General features: G+C 35.5%; 1 protein-coding gene across 1 annotated transcript in view; it reads right to left on the bottom strand.

Moving 5' to 3' along the window:
• The window catches only part of notch1a (notch receptor 1a), a 39,621-nt gene that overhangs the window by 10,862 nt on the left and 5,219 nt on the right, over positions 1–23,540 (bottom strand). The window contains exons 3-24 of the mRNA XM_016290928.1: positions 16,958–17,220; positions 16,535–16,873; positions 15,098–15,220; positions 14,767–15,000; positions 13,751–13,906; positions 13,486–13,671; positions 13,293–13,406; positions 13,071–13,184; positions 11,856–12,089; positions 11,658–11,768; positions 8,526–8,864; positions 7,515–7,628; positions 6,309–6,428; positions 6,071–6,223; positions 4,727–4,955; positions 4,397–4,598; positions 3,964–4,117; positions 2,896–3,080; positions 2,418–2,550; positions 2,064–2,321; positions 1,225–1,337; positions 572–1,143 (exon numbers count right to left, since the gene is read on the bottom strand). Coding sequence (XP_016146414.1) covers positions 572–1,143; positions 1,225–1,337; positions 2,064–2,321; positions 2,418–2,550; positions 2,896–3,080; positions 3,964–4,117; positions 4,397–4,598; positions 4,727–4,955; positions 6,071–6,223; positions 6,309–6,428; positions 7,515–7,628; positions 8,526–8,864; positions 11,658–11,768; positions 11,856–12,089; positions 13,071–13,184; positions 13,293–13,406; positions 13,486–13,671; positions 13,751–13,906; positions 14,767–15,000; positions 15,098–15,220; positions 16,535–16,873; positions 16,958–17,220 — 4,446 coding nt within the window. The remainder of the gene's footprint in view (positions 1–571; positions 1,144–1,224; positions 1,338–2,063; positions 2,322–2,417; positions 2,551–2,895; positions 3,081–3,963; positions 4,118–4,396; positions 4,599–4,726; positions 4,956–6,070; positions 6,224–6,308; positions 6,429–7,514; positions 7,629–8,525; positions 8,865–11,657; positions 11,769–11,855; positions 12,090–13,070; positions 13,185–13,292; positions 13,407–13,485; positions 13,672–13,750; positions 13,907–14,766; positions 15,001–15,097; positions 15,221–16,534; positions 16,874–16,957; positions 17,221–23,540) is intronic.

The raw sequence follows: 23,540 nt of genomic DNA, 5'->3' as shown, positions 1-23,540 counted from the left end.
AATATATATATATATATATATATATATATATATAAAGACAAATATGCATAACAAAATGAATAAAACTTAAACTAAAATAATGAAAATTGAAAAATATAAAAATAAAAGATCATTCAAAATAATAGTTAATAATATAATTGGTATTATAAATAATACTAAAATAAAACTTATGACAGCCTTGATGTTGTAAGGAACATTTTATTATTATTATTTTTCATATTTTTCTATTAGAATATATTTTCCACAGTTTAAAATTGGCCCTTAATGATAAAGCAATAGAAAAACTAACTAAATAAAATATTTTTACAAAATTTTATAAATAAAACAGCAAAAATAAAACAAAATGAGTAATAAAAAAATACATAAAAACATAAAAAAGTGGGCCCTTAATGACAAAGCAAAAAAAATAAACCTGTTTAAAATGTTTCAACAGTCAATGTTTTATTTATAAATATATTATATATAAATTAACTGTAAATACAAAGTAAAGCAGTAATACAAATAAAGAATATAAATAAAAATATATAGTTACATAATTAAATTAAAAGAAAAATAAATACATTTCACTTACTTGCACTGCCCCTCCAGTCTTTGGCAGTCGAAGCCATCATACAGGCAGCCAGCGTTGGCGCACTGCTCGTCGCATTTCCCGTCGTTGAAGTACCTCCAGCACTGCAGGGCTGCGCTACAGTTCTGCCACGGGTCGTCGAAATTCAGAGAGCAGTCGCCGCCGTCCCATCCGCACTCGTGATTGTTACACTGGGTATCACAGATGGCATTTCCACCCCTGCCTTCGCACTGAGCGATTTCACATCGGATCTCCACCTCCGGCGGAGGGGCGATGTCTCGGCCCTGCCCTCCTTTGAAGGAGTAGTCAAGGATGTGGCAGATGAGTCCGTTGAAGTTGGTGGGGCAGGAGCAGCGGAAGAACGGGGCGTCGTTGATGGGTTGGCAGGTGCCGCCATTGTAGCAGGGGTTGTTGAGGCAGGGCGAGTCCATGCGTGTTTGGCACTCATGTCCGCTGAAGCCCGGCAGGCAGAGACAGCGGGGACTCAGGTGTCCCGAGACGCAGGTAGCACCGTTACGACAGTGCAGGGAGCCGCAGGACTGGGCGTCATATTCGCAGGAGGAGCCAGAGTAACCCTGAGAGAGAACCAAAGGTTAGAAAGTGCACGTAAAGGTGTTGACTAATGGTGTGAATCACAGATGTGTGTTTTTACTCACCGGCTGACACTTGCAGATGTATCCGTGTTTGGTGTTACTCGCTACAGCACACGTTCCTCCATTTTTGCATGGTGTGTCCTTGCAACCATTGAACACAGTTTCACAACGCTTACCTGTGAATAAAAAAAAAATTATAATTTAAACTAAAAAAAATTTCACTAAAATCTCTGGGTCATATTTCACCCCTCAGAATGCAATAAATATATATTTTTTAAATATAATAAAGAAGTACAATTCAAAGTACACTTTATCATAGTTTTTGTTTGACTGAATTTAATAAATAAAATAAGTTTAAATTGTAAAGTATATCTGTAAAGTATAATTCTAATATACTTAGAATAAATCTATCAATAAAATTAATAAATAAAAATGTTTACATTATAACTATACTTCATTTTATACTTCACAGGTATAATTTAAAGTATAATAATATAATAGTATAATAATAATAAAGTAATATAATAATAATAATAATAATAAAGTACGAGGACACTAAATCAGTTAAGCAATCAATCAATAATTCAATAAATAAAGTCTGGACAGGATTATTTTCTTTTTATTACTGTTTTACACTAATTAGATTTTTTCAGCATTAAAGTAATAAGAATTTGAGAGAGAAATAAGCATAATTGCCATTAAACTAAAATCCTTATTTATTTTTTTATTCATTTATTTATTTATATATTTTTTAAGGCTAAATATAGCCTAATCATTTCTTCTTTTTGTTTGTGATTCACTAACAGTAAATGATCTAGTGTTCGCTGTATTCATATTAGTCATATTCACTGATATATGTTTATTTTCACTGCAACTGGAGTGTCAAATGCGTGTGTTGGTACCAGTGTATCCCGTACGGCACTCGCAGCGGAAGTCGTTGATGAGCTGTACGCAGTTGTAGGATCCGTTGGGGTCACAGGGGTCAGACAGGCACTCATTGACGTCGCCCTCGCAGCGCTCGCCCACAAAACCAGCCAGACACACGCAGCCGTAACCTCCCACACGGTCCTCGCAGCGGCCGCCGTTAAAACAGCGCGGCTCGCCGGTTAACGGATCCACGGCCGGGGAACAGTCATCGACATCAATCTCACAGTGAACGCCTGCAAACACACCAGGAGAACACAATCAAAATGATTCACCAGCTCAAGTATGAAGTGATGAATCCAGTGTTTGTGAGCATGTGAATGAGTCCGTACCTTGCGTTCCCCGTGGACAGGAGCATTTGTACGTGTTGATGAGGTCGATGCAGGTTCCTCCGTTCTGACAGGGTTGAGACAGACACTCGTTTATCTCCTTGCTGCAGTTGACTCCGTGATATCCAGGAACGCACTGAGGGAGAGAAACAGACGTTAGACTCGTATAATGATGTACAGTGCTGGGTAGTAACTGATTACAAGTAATCTGGATTACGTAATCAGATTCCAAAAATGAAGTACTTGTATTATAATTCAAATGTAATGCAATACAATATCATTTTATCATATTATCAATGTGATAAATGAGTTGGGTCACAAGTAATCTAAAAGTAATTTGATTATATTACCTAAAATGTGTAATGTAATGTATTACGTTACATACAATTTTTGTCATGTAATTTGGAATCAGTAACGGACTACAGTTTGTAAGTAATCTGGTCAGCACTGATGATGTACAGGTGTGTGTGTGTTTTTATACCTCACAGCTGTATCCTCCCAGGTAATCGGTGCAGGTGGCTCCGTTCTGGCAGGGGTTCGGCATGCACTCGTCCACCTGCTCCTGACAGTAGCTGCCTGTATATCCGGCCTGACATCTGCACAGGTGTGTGTTACCCACGTCAACACACTGACCCGCGTTACGACACAGAACAGCCACAGACACTCCTGAATAAAAGGAGACACAGCATGTCAAAGTGGTATGCATTTTTAAAAAGCAGAACATTTTTCGCTTGTTTGCATGCTAGGAGAAAATACATAGTTTAACCAGGGTCGAAATTACAAATATCGCCATAAGTGTTAAATATTAAAACATTTTTGGTCAAAAAATTACTTGCATTTATTTTTTTATCTGTTATCTAATATGTAATATAATTTAAAACAGAGATTCCCAAACTTTTTTGTCAGTTGAATTCTTTTCACCTAAAAAATATATACTTAATTTAACCCTGAAATTTTAAGTTAGCATTAATTTAACAACACATTTGCATGTTTGTGGTTCTCTAATGTCAGTCAATGGTCACACTTTTTAAAATGTATATTTATTTTATGTAAATGCATTATTTTTTTTAAATTTTTTTTTGTTATTTTAATTTATTTTTATTCATTTATTAATTTGTCAGAAACTACAAATATTGACGAAAAAAAAATCCCAACTTGTTAAATAAAATATATTACTTTTTTATCTGTTATCTAACATTTAATATATTATAAAACAGGCATTCTCAAACGTTCTCACTGATATTTTACATTAATATTTCAATAATTGAATAACAATAATTGAATAACACACTGTCAATTAATGGTCACATGACATGCTGGTAAAAAAATATTTAATAAAAATTTTTTTCTTCATAATTTACATTTATTTATTAATTTATGAATGCAGATTTTTTTACAATTATTTAATCATCTTAATTTGACATTTTTATGATTCATTATTAGCTTTTCATCAACCCCTGCATTTAATTCACAAAAAATATTCTATTCTGGGTCTATTAAGTTACAACATCAGTAGAAAAATAGTAATCTCATTATTAGTGATTGTTACCTTGCTGCCTGGCGGCGACCTCACAGCTGACACTGGGGACGTCACAGTAGATGCCGGTCCAGCCGCTGGCACACTGGCAGGTGAAGGACGCCCCCTGCTGCCAACATGAGCCACCGTTCTTACAGGGGGCCGAGTCACACCAGCGCACCAGACTCTGAAACACACAAGCGTCAGGAAATAAAACATGTACCAAATATATCTAGATCATGAAAATATACTACTAAAAAATAAATACATTTTTTTTTAAATCACTAAATATACTATTTATATAATATTTAAAAATATACATTATTTTGTATATAAATAAATAAAATAAAAGATAAAAATAATTATATAACTATATAAACTATTTATATAAATTGATATATATTCCTGTAGATTAATTGACAGATTTCTGATGTTTAGAGAGGAAAAACAGCGTGTGTTTGTGTACCTGGCAGTTGAGTCCGGTGTATCCGTGTGGGCAGGTGCATTTGTAGGTGCCGTATCCGTCCTGACATGTGCCTCCGTTTTGGCACGGCCGCGAGTCGCACTCGTTAACGTCATGCTGGCAGTAATTCCCGGTGAATCCCGGCAAACACACGCATGAGAACGAGTTTATGCTGTCCACACATGTTCCTCCATTAAAACATGAGCTGGTGAGGAGAAACAACACAGATTGAAATTGCCAGTATGTAAATAAAAAAAGAATTCAATGCATTTTCATTTTAAAATACGTAAAATGCAAAAAAATAACGAATTTGAAAAAGTGTCGTGCAAGTACCTCTCAGTGCAGTCGGGTGTGTTGATCTCACAGTTGATGCCGCTGAATCCTACAGGACAGCTGCAGGTGTAGCTGTTGACGCAGTCGGTGCAGTTCCCTCTGTTTCGGCAGGGGGCGCTCACACACTCGTCGATGTCCTCTGCACAGCGCTCACCACGGAAACCAGCCAAACACACACACACAAAGCCGTTCACACGGTCCTGACACACACCGCCGTTACTGCACGGATCTGAGAGAGAGAAGAATTACAATTACTGCCATATTCAGCCTTTTTATTCAGTTAATAATCTCTTGTTTATTAAGGAAGGTTACCACAATCTATTCTATTTGTTGATTTGCATGAAATATTTTATCTTAATATAAAATGACATTTAATTAATTTTCTTTTTAATTAATTGTTCATTTAATTCACAATTTATTTTTATTTTATCATTTGCACTTTTTATTTTACTTTATTGTACCATTTGAATTACTAAAATGGTGCAAATAAAGCACATTAAATATTTCACTTTTAAAATAAAACTGCATTTTATTTAATTTTCTGTTTTTATTCATTTTTGTTTGAATTTTTTTTATTTAATATAACATTTTCCCTTCATTTAATTTGATTTACTGTTTTTACATTAATTTTATTTTACCATTTGTGCTTGTTATTTTGCTTTATTGTACATTTGTATGACTAAAACAGTGCAAATAAAGCACATTCATTATTTTTAAATAAAACTGCATTTTACTTTAATTTTCTTTTTTATTTCTTTTGATTTCTAATTCATTTAATTTGTCATTTTTTACATTAATTAATTTTTATTTTAGCATTCACACCTGTTATATTGTTTTATTTTACATTTGTATTATTAAAACAGTATAAAAGACATTCAATATTTTATTTCTAAAATAAAAATACTTCATTAAAATTTTCTGTTTAATTTTTTTCACATTTTTTATTTGACTTTTTTACGTTTATTTTTATCATTTGCACTTCTGCTATCAATTGTAAAATTTTATTTAACTTTTTTATTACTTTTTATTTTTTACATTATTTTATTTTATTATTTGCTTGTTATTTGCATTGCTTTAGTAATACAAATGTATAAAGCATATTAAAATGAGGAAAACAAATTCAATTAAAAGAGAACATAAAACATCACAGAGTGATTTCAAAACCACATATAATACTTTATTCTTTTATTTTATTATTGTATAATAGTCCTTTAAAACAATGTCTGTTTTAAAACCTAGCGAGCTGCCTATGTAGACAGCATTACAGGGCATCAAAAGCACCATCTAATGTTCTATGATGCCCAGAAATGCTGTCTAGGTTTGTGCATGTTCTGCGTGTCTTACTTGGCGTGCAGTCGTCAATATCGTTCTGGCACAGATCTCCACTGAATCCGGGGATGCAGCGGCACTTATATCCTCCACGCAGGTTCTCACACACTCCTCCATTAGTGCAAGGATTCCTCACACACTCGTTAATGTCCACCTCACACGTCTGACCTGTAGTGAGACGACAGCGGTTATGAAGAAGATCATGACATGTAGAGAATGTGAAAGACACATGAACTCACACACACACTCTTACCTTGCCATCCAGCAGGACAAGTGCAAGAGAAGCTCTGAAAATCCTCCGATTCGCGACAAACGCCTCCGTTCTTACATGGACGCTGAGTGCAGGGAGCCAAAACGCTCTCACACACCTCGCCTGAAACGCACACATTGAGAAAGCGTCAAAACTGATGCAAAAGTTACATACAGGCTAGGGTTATTGTCGTCAACTAAACTTAAATCCACCCGTGTATGTGCGCTCTCGGCGCACTGATCACTAAAACATCTTATTTCTGCTTGAACAGAGTTCTGTATATTCATGTAGTTGTCAAAATTAATGTACAGCGAGTGTTTTATAACAGATGCTCGCTGAAGAAGTGTGTTTTGGAGAAGTTTGTGAGGATCCGTGGTGTTTATGTGCATATGGGCATCAGACGCTCCAAACACAGATAGATCTTGTTCTGACAGAGGAACTGTTCCACTGATGACGTCGAGCCACCTTCAGATCGCTGAGTTTTCTCACATTCAGAATGTTTAGCAATTCTGAATGGATCCGTACAGTAGTTTATATGCAGTCCTTTGATGTCTTGTTTGATATGGCAGGTTGACTTGTGCTTATTTGTTAAAGTTACTGTATAATTGAGCTTCACATACTTTTAAGTTGTAAAAAATATCTGCAGTGAGGTTGAGAACCACTGGTATACATGATACAAAAATAACGCTGATACAGGCAGGAAAACACTGCAAAAGCATACTGTACACCCCCTGTACTATATTTTGACTAATTTGAGTATGTTTTCTGCTACCAATAAAAGTGTAATACACATTTGAGCATGTTTAAATCCACCCAGAATTCTGCAGGTTTTTCCTCAAAATCAGTGCAGAAAAAGCCTGTTGATTCGGCGCAGAAGTTTCTTTCTTTGTTATTTCAGTCTCACTCTTCTACTGCCTCATTTTCCCAGCTCAGTTCCTGCAGGCACTTCCTTATCTGTTTCTATGGTGACCAGCCGAAGAAGGAAGTCACTTGGCGTTTCCTTCTATTGTCAATTCTTTGCCTCAACAGGAAACAGGAAGGGGCCAAACAGGAAATGGACATATTTGAGTAGCCACCCTCGACAGTTATTTCTCTTCCCCTGACATTTTTTCACACACCTCTGCAAAGCTTGCCGTTTCAAAACAAGAACCAGCTGTACAATGGCTGTTGTGTGTGTGTGTGTGTGTGTGTGTGTGTTCATGTTTGTACCGGTGTAAGGCAGCATGCAGTTGCACTTGAATCCGGCCACATCGTCGATGCAGGTGCCCTGGTTTAGGCAGGGGTTGGACGCACACTCGTTAATATTTGTCTGGCAGTTGGGACCTAAATGCAAGAAAACACAGAGTCAAATCATTATCTACACTAAATGCAAAAATAAACAAACAAAAGGGGAAATACATGCTTTTGGGTGTGTAGCATTACAGTACGACAGCATTGTGGCACACTATGTTTACTCTGTTATAAAATTGAGTAACAGTAATTGTAAGCGAATTATATTGTGCAAAGTTTATGTTCACACATAAAAAAAACATCTCTTTTGGCTTTGCAGTCAATGCTATTTTTAGTAGAAAAAGTGTAGAAAATTGAAGAAGGTTTAAAGTTAACTGTCACTAATTCTTATGTACTCTTACATTAAGATTTATTTTATTTGAATAAATCTATTGAAAAAAATATATTACTGTTATTTTTATTTATTTTATTATTTTTAGCCTTAAAAGCATGCATGCATACTTCAAAGTCCACCGGAAATATTATTAATATTAAAAAAAAAAAAAAATGTGTTTATTTCAAATCATTATTTTGACATTTTTAGATTGCATTTTATTATTATACTTTAATTTTGCAGCAAAATTTAAGCATACTAACTACATTTTAAAAAATGTGCAAAAAATTGTGCACACACTCGGTTTCCATTTGCATGTAAGCGTTATGCGTTTCATATTAAGAATTTCATTATTACTTAACTTTTAGGTTCAAAATCTAAAAACAGCTATGTCGACTTTGCATTTAATGCGATAAAATAAAAAATAAAATTTAAGATGGTTGAATGTGAACCATCACAAACTCCTCCCATATGTACTGCAAAGGTTTTTGTGCAGTATCAGCCCAAAAAGCATGCATACTTTGAAAATCCACCGGAAATAGTATGAAAACGCATTAGACCTAATCTTCCATACTACTTAGGAAGTATAGTATGTGAATTGGGACACAGCATCTTACCGCTGAAGCCGGCTCTGCAGGTGCACACGTAGCCGCTGGTCATGTCCTTACAGGTGCCTCCGTTCACGCACGGGTTGGACAAGCACTCGTTGATGTTGATGTCGCAGTCGCGTCCCATCCAGCCGGCCTCGCACATGCATCTGTAGCTGTTGATCTGGTCCAGGCAGTTGCCATGGATACAAGGGTTGCTGGAGCACTCGTCGTGTTTGGAGAGGCAGGTGGGGTCACGGAAACCCTCCGGACAGAGGCAGGTGAAGCTGTTGACGCCGTCAATGCAGGTGCCGCCGTTGTGACACGGGTTTAATGCGCAGTCGTCAATGTTGATGTTACACATTGAGCCTGTGAGGAATAACAATACATATAAACGTGTGGAAAAGACAAGAGAGAAATGCAATTCGCTGTTACCTTCTGAAATGTGACATGTGAGTGCAACTGAATAATCAGTGGGAAATAATATAGGATGGACGTGATTTGATTATGAAAGCCTTAGTTACGCGAGTATGATTTTTTTCAAAAATTGTTTTTGAAAGAAGTCCTTTATGCTCACCAAGGCTGCATTTATTTGATCATAAATACAGTAAAAACAGTAATATTGTGAAATATTATTAGAATTTAAAAAGAACTGTTTACTATACGAATATATTTTAAAATGTAATTTATTCCTGTGATCAAAGCTGAATTTTCAGCATCATTACTCCAGTCTTCAGTGTCACATGATCTTCAGAAATCATTCTAATATGCTGATTTGCTGCTCAAGAAACATTTCTGATTATCAATGTGGAAAACAGTTGTGCCGTTTCAAATTTTTGTGGAAATCATGACACATTTTGAAAAAGATTGTTTTGATTAATAGAATGTTCAAAAGAACGGCATTTATTTAAAATAACAATAAAGTGATGACAATAAGAATAACTACAAAATTAATACAATTTATAAATATTAATTTAATATATATATAATATTTAAAAATATATATGTACCTTTTTAAATACATTTAAAGTATTTTTAAAATTATTTTATTTTAATACACACACACACACACACACACACAAATGAAGAAGATTGATGAAAAAATGGAGGAAATATGACCAATTCTGACCTCATTTAAGACAGTAAAGGAGGTTCAAATTGATGTTAGGTTGTTTCTAAGGTCAATATCACATTATCTTCATAATAATAAACAACTGAAAGGCCATATATTTGATTTATATCACATTCACATATGTTGAGAAAGGCCTGTCAATCATTTTCCTCACTGTCCATCTGCATTTATCATATATGACGCTCTCCAAAGTCTACAGTGATCTAAGCAGAAGTTTGAGACGTATAACTATTGATAGTTAAACTGCATAGTAAAGGAATGTTCCTTGGGACTCAGATTTGTGTTGACCTCTTGTTCTTTGTCTGCCTTTGTGTGTGTTTGTGTGTGTGGGCCCCATCCCAAATCTCCAGCCCTGCTCCAAATGCACAAAGGATTTCCTCCACCCTCTTGTGCTCTTTCATTCGTCCTTTCTCTCTGTCTTTCAGACCTGCTCGCACACCCCTCACACACTCGCTGGGGGGAGGGCAGGTCCTACAGAGGGCTGTTTGCAGATACAAAAGGACAGACCCTATTTCACAGACGGCCGACCAACAATTACCCCCTCCACACACACACACACACACACCCCTCCTCTGTAGAGTAATGGGTAACTGTTTGATTCTCTTACAACAGTGGGACTTTATTGCAGTTTCTCTCTCACACCCGCTAAACAGAGTATAATACTTACTACAATACATATAATGCTGCTCAAAAAGTGTTCAGGTCATACTTAAAAAAACCTGTTCACTTGCAGCACCCATAGACTGCCTACTATTAACCATGGTTTACATTTTAGGGATTATTTTTTAAATCATTTTATAATATAGCAAACGAGGCATTTGAGGCTGTGCTAAATAATCTATATGCATCAAAAAACATACATACAAAGAAATAAAAATGATGTTTAAAAAGTGAACTTTCCTCCTCTTATATGCACAAAGGATTGTGGGCAATATGAGCCCTTAATTAATAAAATAAAATTGCAATGACAATCTGTGTACTTAAAGATTTAAGTATGACAATATCGGGACATACTAGGCTAAGAAATTATGTGTTTTTTTTCTCTGCATGCAAATATTAGCATCTAGCCAATTTAATTAGCTCAAAATTCTTTATTACTTAACTCTTAGGTTCATGCATATAAAAAAGCTGTTTCAGCTTTGCATTCAGTGGTATTTTATTAGAAAAAGTTGTAAAATTGAGGTTGAGAAAAGCTCAAAAAACTGTCCTCGCCTTCTTACATAGGATTATGGGCAATATAAACGCTGTATATAGCAAAACTTACAAATAATAAGGCACTTAAATGACAAAAATTCTACATATACACAAAAAAAACAGCAAGAAAAAAAAAGTGTTTTTTACATTGCATATGCTTGCCGTTTGCACTCAAACATTAGCATATAGCTAAATTAGTTAAAATTCTTTATGAACTTTTATGTTCATGCATATAAAGACTGCTGTTTTGGCTTTGCATTCAGTGTTATTTTAGTAGAAAAAGTCATAAAACTGAGGTTGAAAACTGTCCTCCACTTATGTGGCATAAAGGATTGTGGGCAATATCATTGCTTGATAAAATAAATATTGGGACAAACAACAGCATGAGCTAAATTAATTAGCTTAATGAATTTTTTTAATTTGTGTGTATATGCATATAAAAACTACCGTTTCTGCTTTGCATTCTAATTTGAAAACAAGATTGTGGGCAATATCAGCCCTTAATAAAATAAAGTTTTGTTTTAAATTGTGTCCTTAAAAGCACTTGCCATCCTAAATTGTGAAAGTCCTCCTGCTGCTGTCCTATATTGACAGTATAGCAGGGCCTATTGTATCTTTTACTTAAATGCAACATACAAAGGGTCAGTCTTGTGATCGGTCGGGCCGTGGCATTAATGTAAAGCACACCTGTGTGAGTGTGTGTCCCAGTTGGGAAAGGCAGTCTCTGTCCTGAGTCATATCTGTTATCTGATACACAAGCTCTGCACTTCGCTAGCCACCTGTTCACCTGTTTTCTCACACACACACACACACACACAGATGCTGCTCTGACTCACCTGTGTATCCGGGTTCACACACACACTCGTAGCCGTTGATCTTGTCGATGCACTTTCCGTAGTCACACGGTTTACTCTTGCAGTCGTCAATGTTAATCTCGCAGTTCATTCCTGCGGACGCAATCACGACATGATTATGTCATCATAAATCCACCGTTATATTTCGCACAAGTGTTTTTATGTGCATGCATGTGTTACCTGTGGTTCCTTTAGGGCAGGTACAGGTGTATGCGTTCTCTCTGTCCTGGCAGGTGCCTCTGTTTCGGCAGGGTTGGCTCAAGCACTCGTTTATGTTGGTCTCGCACAGGCGGCCGGTGTATCCGGGGCGACAATCACAGGTAAAAGTGGCCACACCGTCCCGACACACGCCGTAATGACAAGGGCTCGACGCACACTCGTTTATGTCCAGCTCACAGTGAGCGCCAGCAAACCCTGCAGAAATACATTTGCCACATTGCAAATTTAGAGTGTTGGCAGTGACGCTCATTTCATATGCGAAGATGTTAGCCAATCAATACAGGCAATTTACATTTGGAATTATTTACAGGTTGTGTCTCATTTCGAAGGCTGCACCCTCAGGAGGCCACATACATCACTAGTGCAGCCTCATTTAAAAAAAGTATCCATTACATTCCAAAGTAAGGAAGAAATTACAGTAATTTATGCTCATTGGTTTTATAGCAGTTGCTTTTCTGAAATGAGACATTTTCGATGACGTACACGGCCAACAAATGCGACCTCCAAAGGGTGCAGCCTTCGAAATAAGACTGAGTTACAATAACAATTCTAAGGATCCGAAATAAGGTGGAATATTGTGAAAAATAAATAGATTAAATAAAAAAAAATAAAATACAATAAAAAAAAAAGTTAAAATAAAATATGATTAAATAAATTATGATAAAATAACAGAAAAAAAATACAAATAAGATAAAATCTATAAATAAAATGAAATTAAAATAAATATTAAAAAAAGCTAAATAAAGCAAAATAAAATAAAATATTACGTTTTTAAAACTTAAACTTAACAGAGTTTAGAAATGCTGCCTTGGCAACTAACTGATATAAAATAAGTTAAATTATGAAAATTACTATAAAAATAAATTAAAGTATTACTTAAGAATCATAATAAAGAAATACTTAAAAACAAAATGACAAACTTAAGCTAAAATGAAAATGAAAACTAAAAATGAAATCTAATTCAAAACATTAATAAATATATAATAGAAGATAAATAAGATAGAGTTACAAAAACACATTCTAAAATCTAAAGGTTCAGAAAACAAGTGGAATATTTGAACCAAACCTAGTGTGAAAATGTTTTTGGGGCAAGAAAATATCACAGCTAATATTATAAACGGTTTTCAGGGGAGAAAACAAATGTAGAAGTGCAGAATATGACTTGAAAATGTGTACCTGGAGTGCATTCGCAGGTGTATTTGTTCGGCCCGTCTGTGCATTTAGCGCCATTTTTACACGGTGTGCTGGCGCACTCGTCCACATCCACCTGACACAGATTCCCAGAGAACCCTGCAGGGAAAAAAACAAGCCATGTTTATTTTGACTGCTCACTCACAATGCATCTTCATTGCTAGTTTTTATGATCAGATCTCTAAAAAATGATAATGCCGTAGTCACCTTTGGGGCATTCGCAGTGGAACGAGTTGATCTTGTCGATGCATTTTCCGTTGTTGAGGCAAGGCTGTGATGCGCAGTCATCGGTGTTTATTTGACAAAACACACCCTCGTAACCTACACACCAAAACAATCCGTCCGTCAGACCACAGTAATGATGCACTTCTGATGCAGGTCAGTGGTCAAAGACTCATACCTGGCATGCAGATGCAGTGGAATCCACCGATCTGGTCGAGGCAGGTGGCGTCGTTCTGGCAGGGGTTTGACTTGCACTCGTTGACATCCATTTCGCAGCGTGGGCCTTCATAACCTTGGAGACACTTGCACTGGAAGGAGCCTTTAGTGTTGAGACACCGTCCGCCATGCTCACACGGGTTTGCGCCTGAAATGCAAACAGTACTGTAATGCAAAAGTCGTTCTGCATTTTATAATCTTTCTAATCTATCATGTTCTATATTTACCAAGCGAGCACTCGTCAATGTCTTGGTTGCAGGCCGATCCCGTGTACCCAGGCGGACAGGTGCAGATGGCTTTTCCGCTCACCGGGTTCGTGTCGCAGTTTGAGCCTTTCTGACACGGATTACTGATGCAGGCGTCGTCAAGGTGACACAGAAGACCTGTGGGTAACAATTTTGTTATTGTTAACCGAAACCAAAACTGTTAACTGAAATTAAGCTGGAATAAAATGAAAATATATAAAAGATATGTTTTTCATAGACAGACATGAAATAAAATGCAATTTTAGTATAAATAATGCCCATAAAATTAACTAAACTGAACTAAAATATTAATATTTACGTATGCTAAATAACAAAAGCTATTGTTTTTGTAATTGCATTATAAACAATGTCCATAAATTAAACTAAAATTAACTTAACTAAAACAAAATAATAAAATAAAATGTAAAAAAATACATAAAAAATAAAAGCTTTTGGTTTTATAGACAGAAATGAAACAACTGAAATATAAATAATAGCTATAAGATTAACTAAACTGAACTTAACTAAAACAAAATAATAAAATTAAAAAGCAAAATATAAAAAATATAAAAGCTATCATTTTCATACACAAATGAAATGAAATGCAACTGAAACATAAATAATGCACATAAAATAAAATGTAAAAATAACAATTGTTTACATAGAGATAAATGAAATAAAAAAATTAACTAAACTGAACTTAATTAAAAAAAAGAAAGAAATAAAAGAAAATCTGAGATGAAAAATTTTAACTCATAAAACTTGAAATGTAGCCTCGGCAACTAAAATAAAAATAAGTTGAAATGAAAATGAAATAAAATAAGTAGAGGTATAAAAATGACTAAAACAAACTGAAATAGAAAAAAGCTAAAATGACTAAAACTGAAATGAAAATGAAAACTGAAATTATACAAATAAAAAGTTCAAAATCAAAAAACTTTAACAGTATATAAAGTAGCACTGGTATATAAACAAATTAAATTAGAAAGCGCACGTACCTGTGCGTCCGTGTGGACACTCGCAGAAGAAAGACGCGACTCGATCGTGGCAGGTGGCACCCTGTGAGCAGGCGGCGCTGGCGCAGTCGTCGATGTTCTCGCTGCAGTCGTCGCCCGTCCAGCCGTTCACACACACGCAGTGGAAGCCGCCGATGGTGTTGTGACACGTTCCTCCGTTCTGACAAGCGTTAGGAGAGAGCTCGCACTCGTCCACGTCCTCCGTACAGTACTGACCTGAAGGAGGAGGGGTCAGAGGTCACATGTGAAGTGCATGTTAAATATTTATTACACTATTATTATCATTACTATTGTGGAGTACAAAAAGTAGTACCGGTCCAGTGTTTGTCGCAGTGGCAGTTGTAGGTGTTGACGCTGTCGATACATCTGCCTCCATTCTCACAGGCATGCTGGGTGCAGTCGTCAACGTTATGCTCACACGTCTGACCTGTGAACCCTGCGAGAGACAAATGATTCACGTTCAATACACATCAAAGAGTTTGAGGCCGTACACGGATTATGTTTATGTGCTCGAGTGAGTAACTGAGTCATCTAGGTCACTCATTGAGATGAAATATAAACTAAGACAAAAAAAAAACAAGTGCCGCATCCAGACGAACTGTTAATGAATAACCGTGCACATGCAGGGTTAGTAATATATGCTGCAACAAAAGCTGTTGTTTTTGCAGACAGAAATGAAATAAAACACCATTTTCTAAATAATATTTGTATAAATAATGCCAATAAAATTAACTAAACTGAAGTGTAATCTAAATTCAAAATTGTTAAAAAAGTTATTTGTTCATTCATTTCTTTTTTCATTAATTCATATTCATTGATAAAAATTATTTGTAAGTTGATTTATTTATTCATTCATTTATAGGAAATGCGTTTAATCATTTATCAATTCATTAATTTATTTAAAAAAATATTTTTATTCATTTATAAAAAATATTTATTCATTCATTCATTAGTTTATAAAAATTATTTCTTCGTTCATTCATTTATAAACATTTATTTATTCATTTAAAAAAATTTATTTATTCAAACATTCATTTATAAATTATTTATTTATTCATTCATAAAAATATTACTTAATTCATTGTCACAAAAAATATTTATTCATTCATAAAAAGTATTCATTTATAAAATGTTTTCATTCATAATTTCATTCATTATTCACTTATACAAATTTCTTCATTTTTATAAATGAAAACAGGTTATAAAATGTTTTCATTTATAATATCTATGTATTTATTCATAAAATATTCATTTATTTATGTATTCTTCCATAAATGTGACCCTGGAGCACAAAAGTAGTCTCAAGTCGCTGGAGGTATATTTGTAGCAATATCCAAAAATACATTGTATGGGTCAAAATTATCGATTTTTCTTTTATGCCAAAAATCATTAGGATATTAAGTAAAGATCATGTTCCATGAAGATTTTTTTTTTTCAATTTCCTACCGTAAATATATTAAAAAGTAATTATTGATTAGTAATATACATTGCTAAGAACTTCATTTGGACAACTTTAAAGATGATTTTCTCAATATTTAGATTTTTTTGCACCCTCAGATTCCAGATTTTCAAATAGTTGTATCTCAGCCAAATATTGTCCTATCATAACAAACCATACATCAATGGAACGCTTATTTATTCATTAATAAAAAAATATATTATAATAAAATCTAATAATTTTTTAATAAAAATTTAATACAAATTTAATCAAATTTTACATTTAAAATGACATACAAATAAAGGCACTGACCTGGCAGACAGGTGCAGGCATAGGTGGTGTCGCTGGTCTGTAAGCAGGTGCCTCCGTTCCTGCAGGGCGAGGGGTGGCAGGGGTGGTAGAGGCGCTCGCAGTGTGTGCCGGCGTACTCAGGTGGGCAGTGGCACAGGTACGAGCCCACCTCATTTTTACAAGTGCCTCCGTTCCGGCAGAGGGAGGGCGAGAGGGCGCACTCGTTCACGTCCTGCCGACACGTCTGGCCGTGGAAGTTAGGAGGGCAGGTGCAGATGTAGTGCGAGTCAAATGCTGAACACTGTCCGCCGTTTGCACAGGGGTTCGATGCACACGGGTCGGCCTGCTGGCATGTTTTACCTGCGGGAAGACAGAGGTTAACTTTATCACTGTGCAACCCGTGAGGAAGAGCATCTAGTTTGGGTGATATATTTGCAGGCGTACCTGACCATCCAGGTGAGCAGCGGCAGGTAAAGGTCTCGAGCGTGAGCAGAGAACACGTCCCTCCGTTTCGGCACGGGGAGCCCATGCATGCATGATTGACAGGCGTCAGACAGAGCGGACCGCTGTATCCCAGCACGCAGTCGCAGGTCAGCTCCACGTCATTGCCCTGCGTCCGCGCGCGACACACGCCTCCGTTACGACACGGCGACGGGCTGCACGGGTTCGGGAACTGGCATTGGGGGCCGACGAAGTCTGCAGGACACCTGAAGAAACACAAAACATGGAACAATTCTATTATTATTTAACAAAAGTTTTGAACAAAACTTTCAAGTGAAACATTGGAAAATTTTCATTTTTTTTTTTAATTACAGAAACGCAAATATTTCTTTTAAGAGTTATGGGCATGCTAACTATGTTTATGTATTTGTGTATATATATTTATTCATTAACTCGTATCTATATGCATTTACAAAGTCTGCAAGACACCTAAAGAAACACAAAAAACACAGATTATAATATTACTTAATATTTCAAGAACAAAATTGTTTCAAGAGAGCTAAATATGAAAAAAGCTCCAAGTGAAATTTTGTTTTCTTAAATTGCACACTATATAGAATAATAAATATATAAAACCTATTTGTATATAAAAAAGGGGAAAAAACACAGATTATATTATATTATATAATAAATCTTTTTTACTTTATTTTAGGGTAATGGTCATGGCAATTGGTTTTATATATTTTATATATTTACATACATTCATTAATTCATAAGTATTTACATAAGTCTGCAGCACACCTCAAGAAACACAAAACACAGAGATTTTAATAACATTAACTAACAATAGGCGGACAACACATTTGTCTTAAAGATGAGCCAAAAGTGAAAAAAGAGTAACTTTTTTTTTTTACATTTTAGAAGTGAAATGTTTCTTTAAGGGTTACGGTCATATAGATTTAGATAATTAGTCATGAAATCAGTCATTAATTGAAAACATTAAATTTTTACATTTAGAGTTAAAGTCGTAATTTGTTTTATATAACAACTGCAGAAGTCTATGATGTGTTCTCATTTAGATGGCCAAGTAAACGTATGTGTGTGTGCATGTATAAAACAGTGTGTGAAAGAAAGACACTGTTCAAACTCATCTAAATTCCTCAGGGTGATCAGGAGCCCACACAGTGTCACATGCTCTCTCTCTCTCTCATATGAACACACACAAACACATCAAATGGCACATCTGAACACTTTCTTTAACAGCCACTAAAGGTCATTTCAAAAAGTGAAGCTGAAAGTAAGATTTAGTAAATGCAGTGCGTTTTATTCATGCGAGTGTGTGTTTGTGAGCTGCAGCAGGTGTGTGCATAAATAAGGGCAGCTGTGATGCAGGCCCCTCCCACTGCACTCTGCCCCTCCCCCAAAGCCTGTTGCCATGGCGAGTGGCATAAGGTCACTAAGGCAGCTCCCAAGAGAGGATCAAACTCCACCCCTCCCAAACTCCTGCTGCTGATATCTCACTTTTATCAGCACAGAATCTCCATTGGCATTATTTGATCTCATCCATATTCATCATTTTCATTTATTCGTTTTTCTATGTGCTTATCATAAGTCTGTATTAAACATATCACAACCTGGGCTGAACATATCAAAATATTAGTGCTTGTTTCTTTCTTTCTCAAATTTCACATTTGAAATAAATTTCAAATTTTTATTTGCAGAAGTTTGGCTCTTAATATATAGAAATTATTTTCAAAATGGTGTTTTTATGAATTCATTGTTCTTTAATAGTAAATAAAAAACAAAAAACAAAATGTAAAAAGTATATAATAATAATAATAATAATGAGATTATTTTAATAATATATTTTTATTTTATAAAATAAAATATTTTTCAAAAATTACAAAAATATAATAAAATGTATATTATACACAAATGCATAAATTTATAAATGAATGAATTCAGTTGCTCTCTAACAGGAAACAACAATGAAAAATCCAAAAATGCAATTTAAACAAAAAAATGTAAAAATATTAAATACAAAAAATATAAATATAAAACTTGTTTATGACAAATTTTAGCAGTGTAGCCTTATTAAACATACAACGAGTGCATGTGTCTTCTTATTAATCAAAATCAACTATAGATCACAACTGGAAGTTATTACAAGCACTCAATGATGGTTTAAAGTGGGTAAGCAAATACATTAATAATTACATACATTTTCAAGTGTAGCTTTATGCTAATTATACTTCTTATTATATTTTAGGATGTAGCCTATTCTTGTAAGCATTACAGATAGTTTGTGTTTCTGGTGTAGAGCCAAACTTTGTTTATCTTAATTTAAAGCTATATATTGAGCAGCGGACGATGTTAAATCCATATACGAGATACATATCTGAGGAAAAATGCATTGTTGGTCGGCGCCACCTAGCGTGCAGGTGTGAATTAGCAGAAGGTGAACAATCGTTTCGCGTTCGGTGTGAAAGCACCGTTCGTCAGTGATTCGCCTCGCTTTTTCGCATCGCACTCAGTGTGGGAAGGCCTTAATAATAAAGACATCCCATGGCAAACACTTGCATGCACAGATGCGTCGGTTTGAGTTTACTTAAGGCATTAACTCTCTCTCTCTCTCTTTGTCCCCAAAGACAGAAGCAGAAGTCATCTGCAGCCCGTCGTGGCAACAGGTCCGAGAGCAGGAGTGCGTGTGAGATTCGACTCTGAACAGATGCCGTGGTGACCTATGACCCCTGAGCACATTTGTGACTGCAGGCTACAGACCCCCCCATTCCAGTGGGCCGGTCTACCATCTGCTGCTGCCTTCTGTGCGTGCGTGCGCGTGTGTGCACACCACAGACTTCCTGCCCTTGGTGTGAATCAAAACAACAAACTTTGTTTCGTTTTCTGCGTCTGGCCCTCAGTGCCAGATTCTTGTGCTTCACGCCTTACAAGACATTGGGGTCAGTGTGAGTCAGTTTATGTTTTGATGATCACTACAAGTAGAGAACTGATCAAATATGTATTTGTTCCTCATATTTGTTTTGATGGTTTCTGGCATTATAACAAAACACTTTTCTACCATTTTTACAGGATAAATGACTTGATCTCATTGATCTTGTCTTAGTAGATCTGAGTCGCTCGCTTCACTTATGTCAAAACAATGTGCTTTTGACATTTTAATTTTTAACTATTTGGTTTTATTTTTCAATTTTAATTTGAGTAATTGTATTACTTCAACTTAAACTTTTTATTTCAGTTGTTGCCAAGGCAAGTTTTAATTTATTTATTTTTTAAATAAGAGATGTCATTTGAATCCTGGAATGTTTTATGACATTCTATCGCTGGATTGGTGACAGCTTTTGGATGAGTGTCATAATTTTGAGACTAATCTAATATATTTGTGTGTGTGTTTTTTGAATGCATTGTCACAGAAAGCATGTGCTGTATTTTGGGGGATGATGTGCATTACAAGAGCTATTTGTAGAATGAATCGCAATGTTTATGAGCAGGAGAACAGAAAGACATGCAGACCATACGTTTCTAAATTTGGCTTTCCACCAAAAGCTGAAACAGCAGTGTCTGAACCCATGACTTTTATTGAGTAACTTCCGCATTCGAGAATTTCACATGAACTTCCATGTCATGCATTTAGTTTGTTTCTAATGTGTGGTTTTACATGCACAGTTTATGGTTAACTACGTGCTGTCCTGCTGTTCTCGTCCCAGAACTGAAAATGTGTGTGTGAAGGTAAACCTGTAACTAGAGTTCAAAATCACAATATAAGAACTGTATTTTTCCATTATTTGAAATAAAGCTCAAATAAATTGAAATGCCCGACATATAAATAAAGATGACAATAAAATAAATATTAGTTGAAAAACGTCTCTTTAAAATCAGAAATGTTGCCTTTGCAACTAAATGAAATAAAATGTTGTAGTAGTAGATGTACTAAAATTACTAAAACTAAAATTAAGAAAAATAGAAATATAAAAAAACTAAAAATTACCAAAGAACATAAAAAGACTAAAACCTAAACTAGAATTAAAATGTCAACTGAAAATATAAAAATAAAAGCTAATTCAAAATATTATTGAATGTAATATAAATAATACTTAAACTTAATTAATAAAGCTGAAATATAAAAACTATAGAAAGACATAGAAAAAATTGAAATACGTAACAAATGTAAGTACTAAAATTACTATAACTGAAATAAAAATAAAGCATATATATATGTATGCATTGTTAGGTTTATGTTTATGAACATGATTAAGTGTTCTACGATCATTCCAAAGGCATATGACATCAGTTTTGGATTGCTGGAGAAATACGTAACAAATGTAAGTACTAAAATTACTATAACTGAAATAAAAATAAAGCATATATATGTATGCATTGTTAGGTTTATGTTTATGAACATGATTAAGTGTTCTACGATCATTCCAAAGGCATATGACATCAGTTTTGGATTGCTGGAGGGTGGGGAGGTAATTGGAAGTGTGGAATCATAATTCCAGAGATTTATTTTAATTAACTAAAAAGATTAGTAACAGTTTTAGTTAACTATGACAATACTGCTGCCCATATATAACCAACCCTGACATGGCTGAGTTTAACACCCCCATAAGTCTGACCACACCTAAAAGTGGTTTTAATTTTCCTAGTCTAGAATTAGTATGTAATCTAGAATAAGTACAGACTGAGACTGTGAGTGCCAGAGTTTTGCCCCTGCACATTATCTGCTTGAAAAATGAGTAAACCTCATCTGTGTCATAAACGCTCATCACAGGCAACTTTAACTCCACATAAAGTATGTCAGAAGTTCATGTGAAGTTTACCAATTTCGAGCAGCGCAGACCTCAATTCAGACGCAACAATTCAGAAAAATCCCCACACGCTCACACACACAAACACCAGTCATTTACAAACAATTTCCAAGGTTAACAATCGGACCACACAGGAAAGGCATCAAAGTTCACATGAGATATTTCTGGGAGGGATCAAAAACATCTCTGCTCTTCCTGTTTATCATCGGGGTCATCACAACGGGATGTTCAGGGTTTGTCCCCCAGTGAATGTGCCTACGAACCACTCAACAATGAGAGACATGATCTCTCTCATCCTTTCTAGACCGACTCATTCATTCATTAATTAGTGCCATTTGATAAGGCAATCAAAACTGTTATTATTGCTCATAATCAAGATTATCATGATTTGAACGAACCCCAGAACACTAAAAGTACAGTGCTACATATGTGAATGATGCCTCAAATCGAGCGGCTTGTTGTAGACAATAAAACAGGTCAAATCCCATAGATTTGCAATGAACAAAAGACCAGAATAACAGATCATATAGAATGACCTAGCAACCATCCAAAACACCCTAGCAACCAATCAGAACACCCTAGCATAATAACGTCAACTACTGCACAGGGAAACACTGACATTTTCATAATAAAAAGGGGGGAAACATAGAAATCACCCAGAACACCCTAGCATATTAGCGTGAACTACAGCACAGGGAAACGCTGATGTTTCATAATTAAAAGGGGGGGGGTGGAGACATAGAAATCTCCCAGAACACCCTAGCAAACATCTAGAACAATCTAGCAACCATGAACACCCTAGCATATTAGCTTGAACTATTACACAGGGAAACACTGACCTTTTCATAATAAAAAGGGGACATAGAAATCACCTAGAACACCCTAGCAACCACTCAGAATACATAACATCCTAGCAACCATTAAAAAACATCATAGCAACCATTCAGAATACCCGACACCCTAGCAACCATCAAGAACACCCTAGCAACCACCCAGAATATGCAACACCCTAGCAACCATCAAGAACATCTTAGCAACCATTTAGAATATCCAACACCCTAGCAACCACCCAGAATAACCAACACCCTAGCAACCCTCAAGAACACTCTAGCAACCACTCAGAACACCTTAGCAACCAGTCACAATACCCAACACCCTAGCAACCATTAAGAACACTCTAGCAACCACTCAGAACACCTAACACCCTAGCAACCATCAAGATCACCCTAGCAACATATCAGAACTCCTTAGAATAATGAGGGCAACTTTTGCACAAGCAAACACTGACTTCCATCAAAAAGGGGGGACATAGCAACCATCTAGAACAACATAACAACCACTCAGAAAACCCTAGAACAATGGCGACATCTTCTGCACAAGCAAATACTCACTTTTTCCATCAAAACAGATTTTCACTAAGGAAAGAAATCATAGAAACCATCTAATTCCACATACAACCATTAAATTTACTCTAACAACTAATCAGAACACTCTAGAATAACGGCAGCAACTTTTTCACAGGCATACACTCGCATTTCCATCAAAAGAGGAAAAAAAATAGTTGTGCTTTCATTTTATTTTAAACAGTTTAGGTATAAAACAAGATGTGGAATCTTTTCCTAGACAGGAAAATGCATGATTAAATGTAGAACGATAAGCGTGGCTAACGGTCTCACACACTTGTTTGCTTTTAAATTTCCCCCTTTAAACCATCACACACACACACACACACACACACACACACACACACACCGAGGCCT

The sequence above is a fragment of the Sinocyclocheilus grahami genome, unplaced genomic scaffold (assembly GCF_001515645.1).
Source record: "Sinocyclocheilus grahami isolate Dianchi unplaced genomic scaffold, SAMN03320097.WGS_v1.1 scaffold265.1, whole genome shotgun sequence".
Taxonomy (NCBI): domain Eukaryota; kingdom Metazoa; phylum Chordata; class Actinopteri; order Cypriniformes; family Cyprinidae; genus Sinocyclocheilus; species Sinocyclocheilus grahami.
This window is presented reverse-complemented; position numbering and strand designations above follow the sequence as displayed.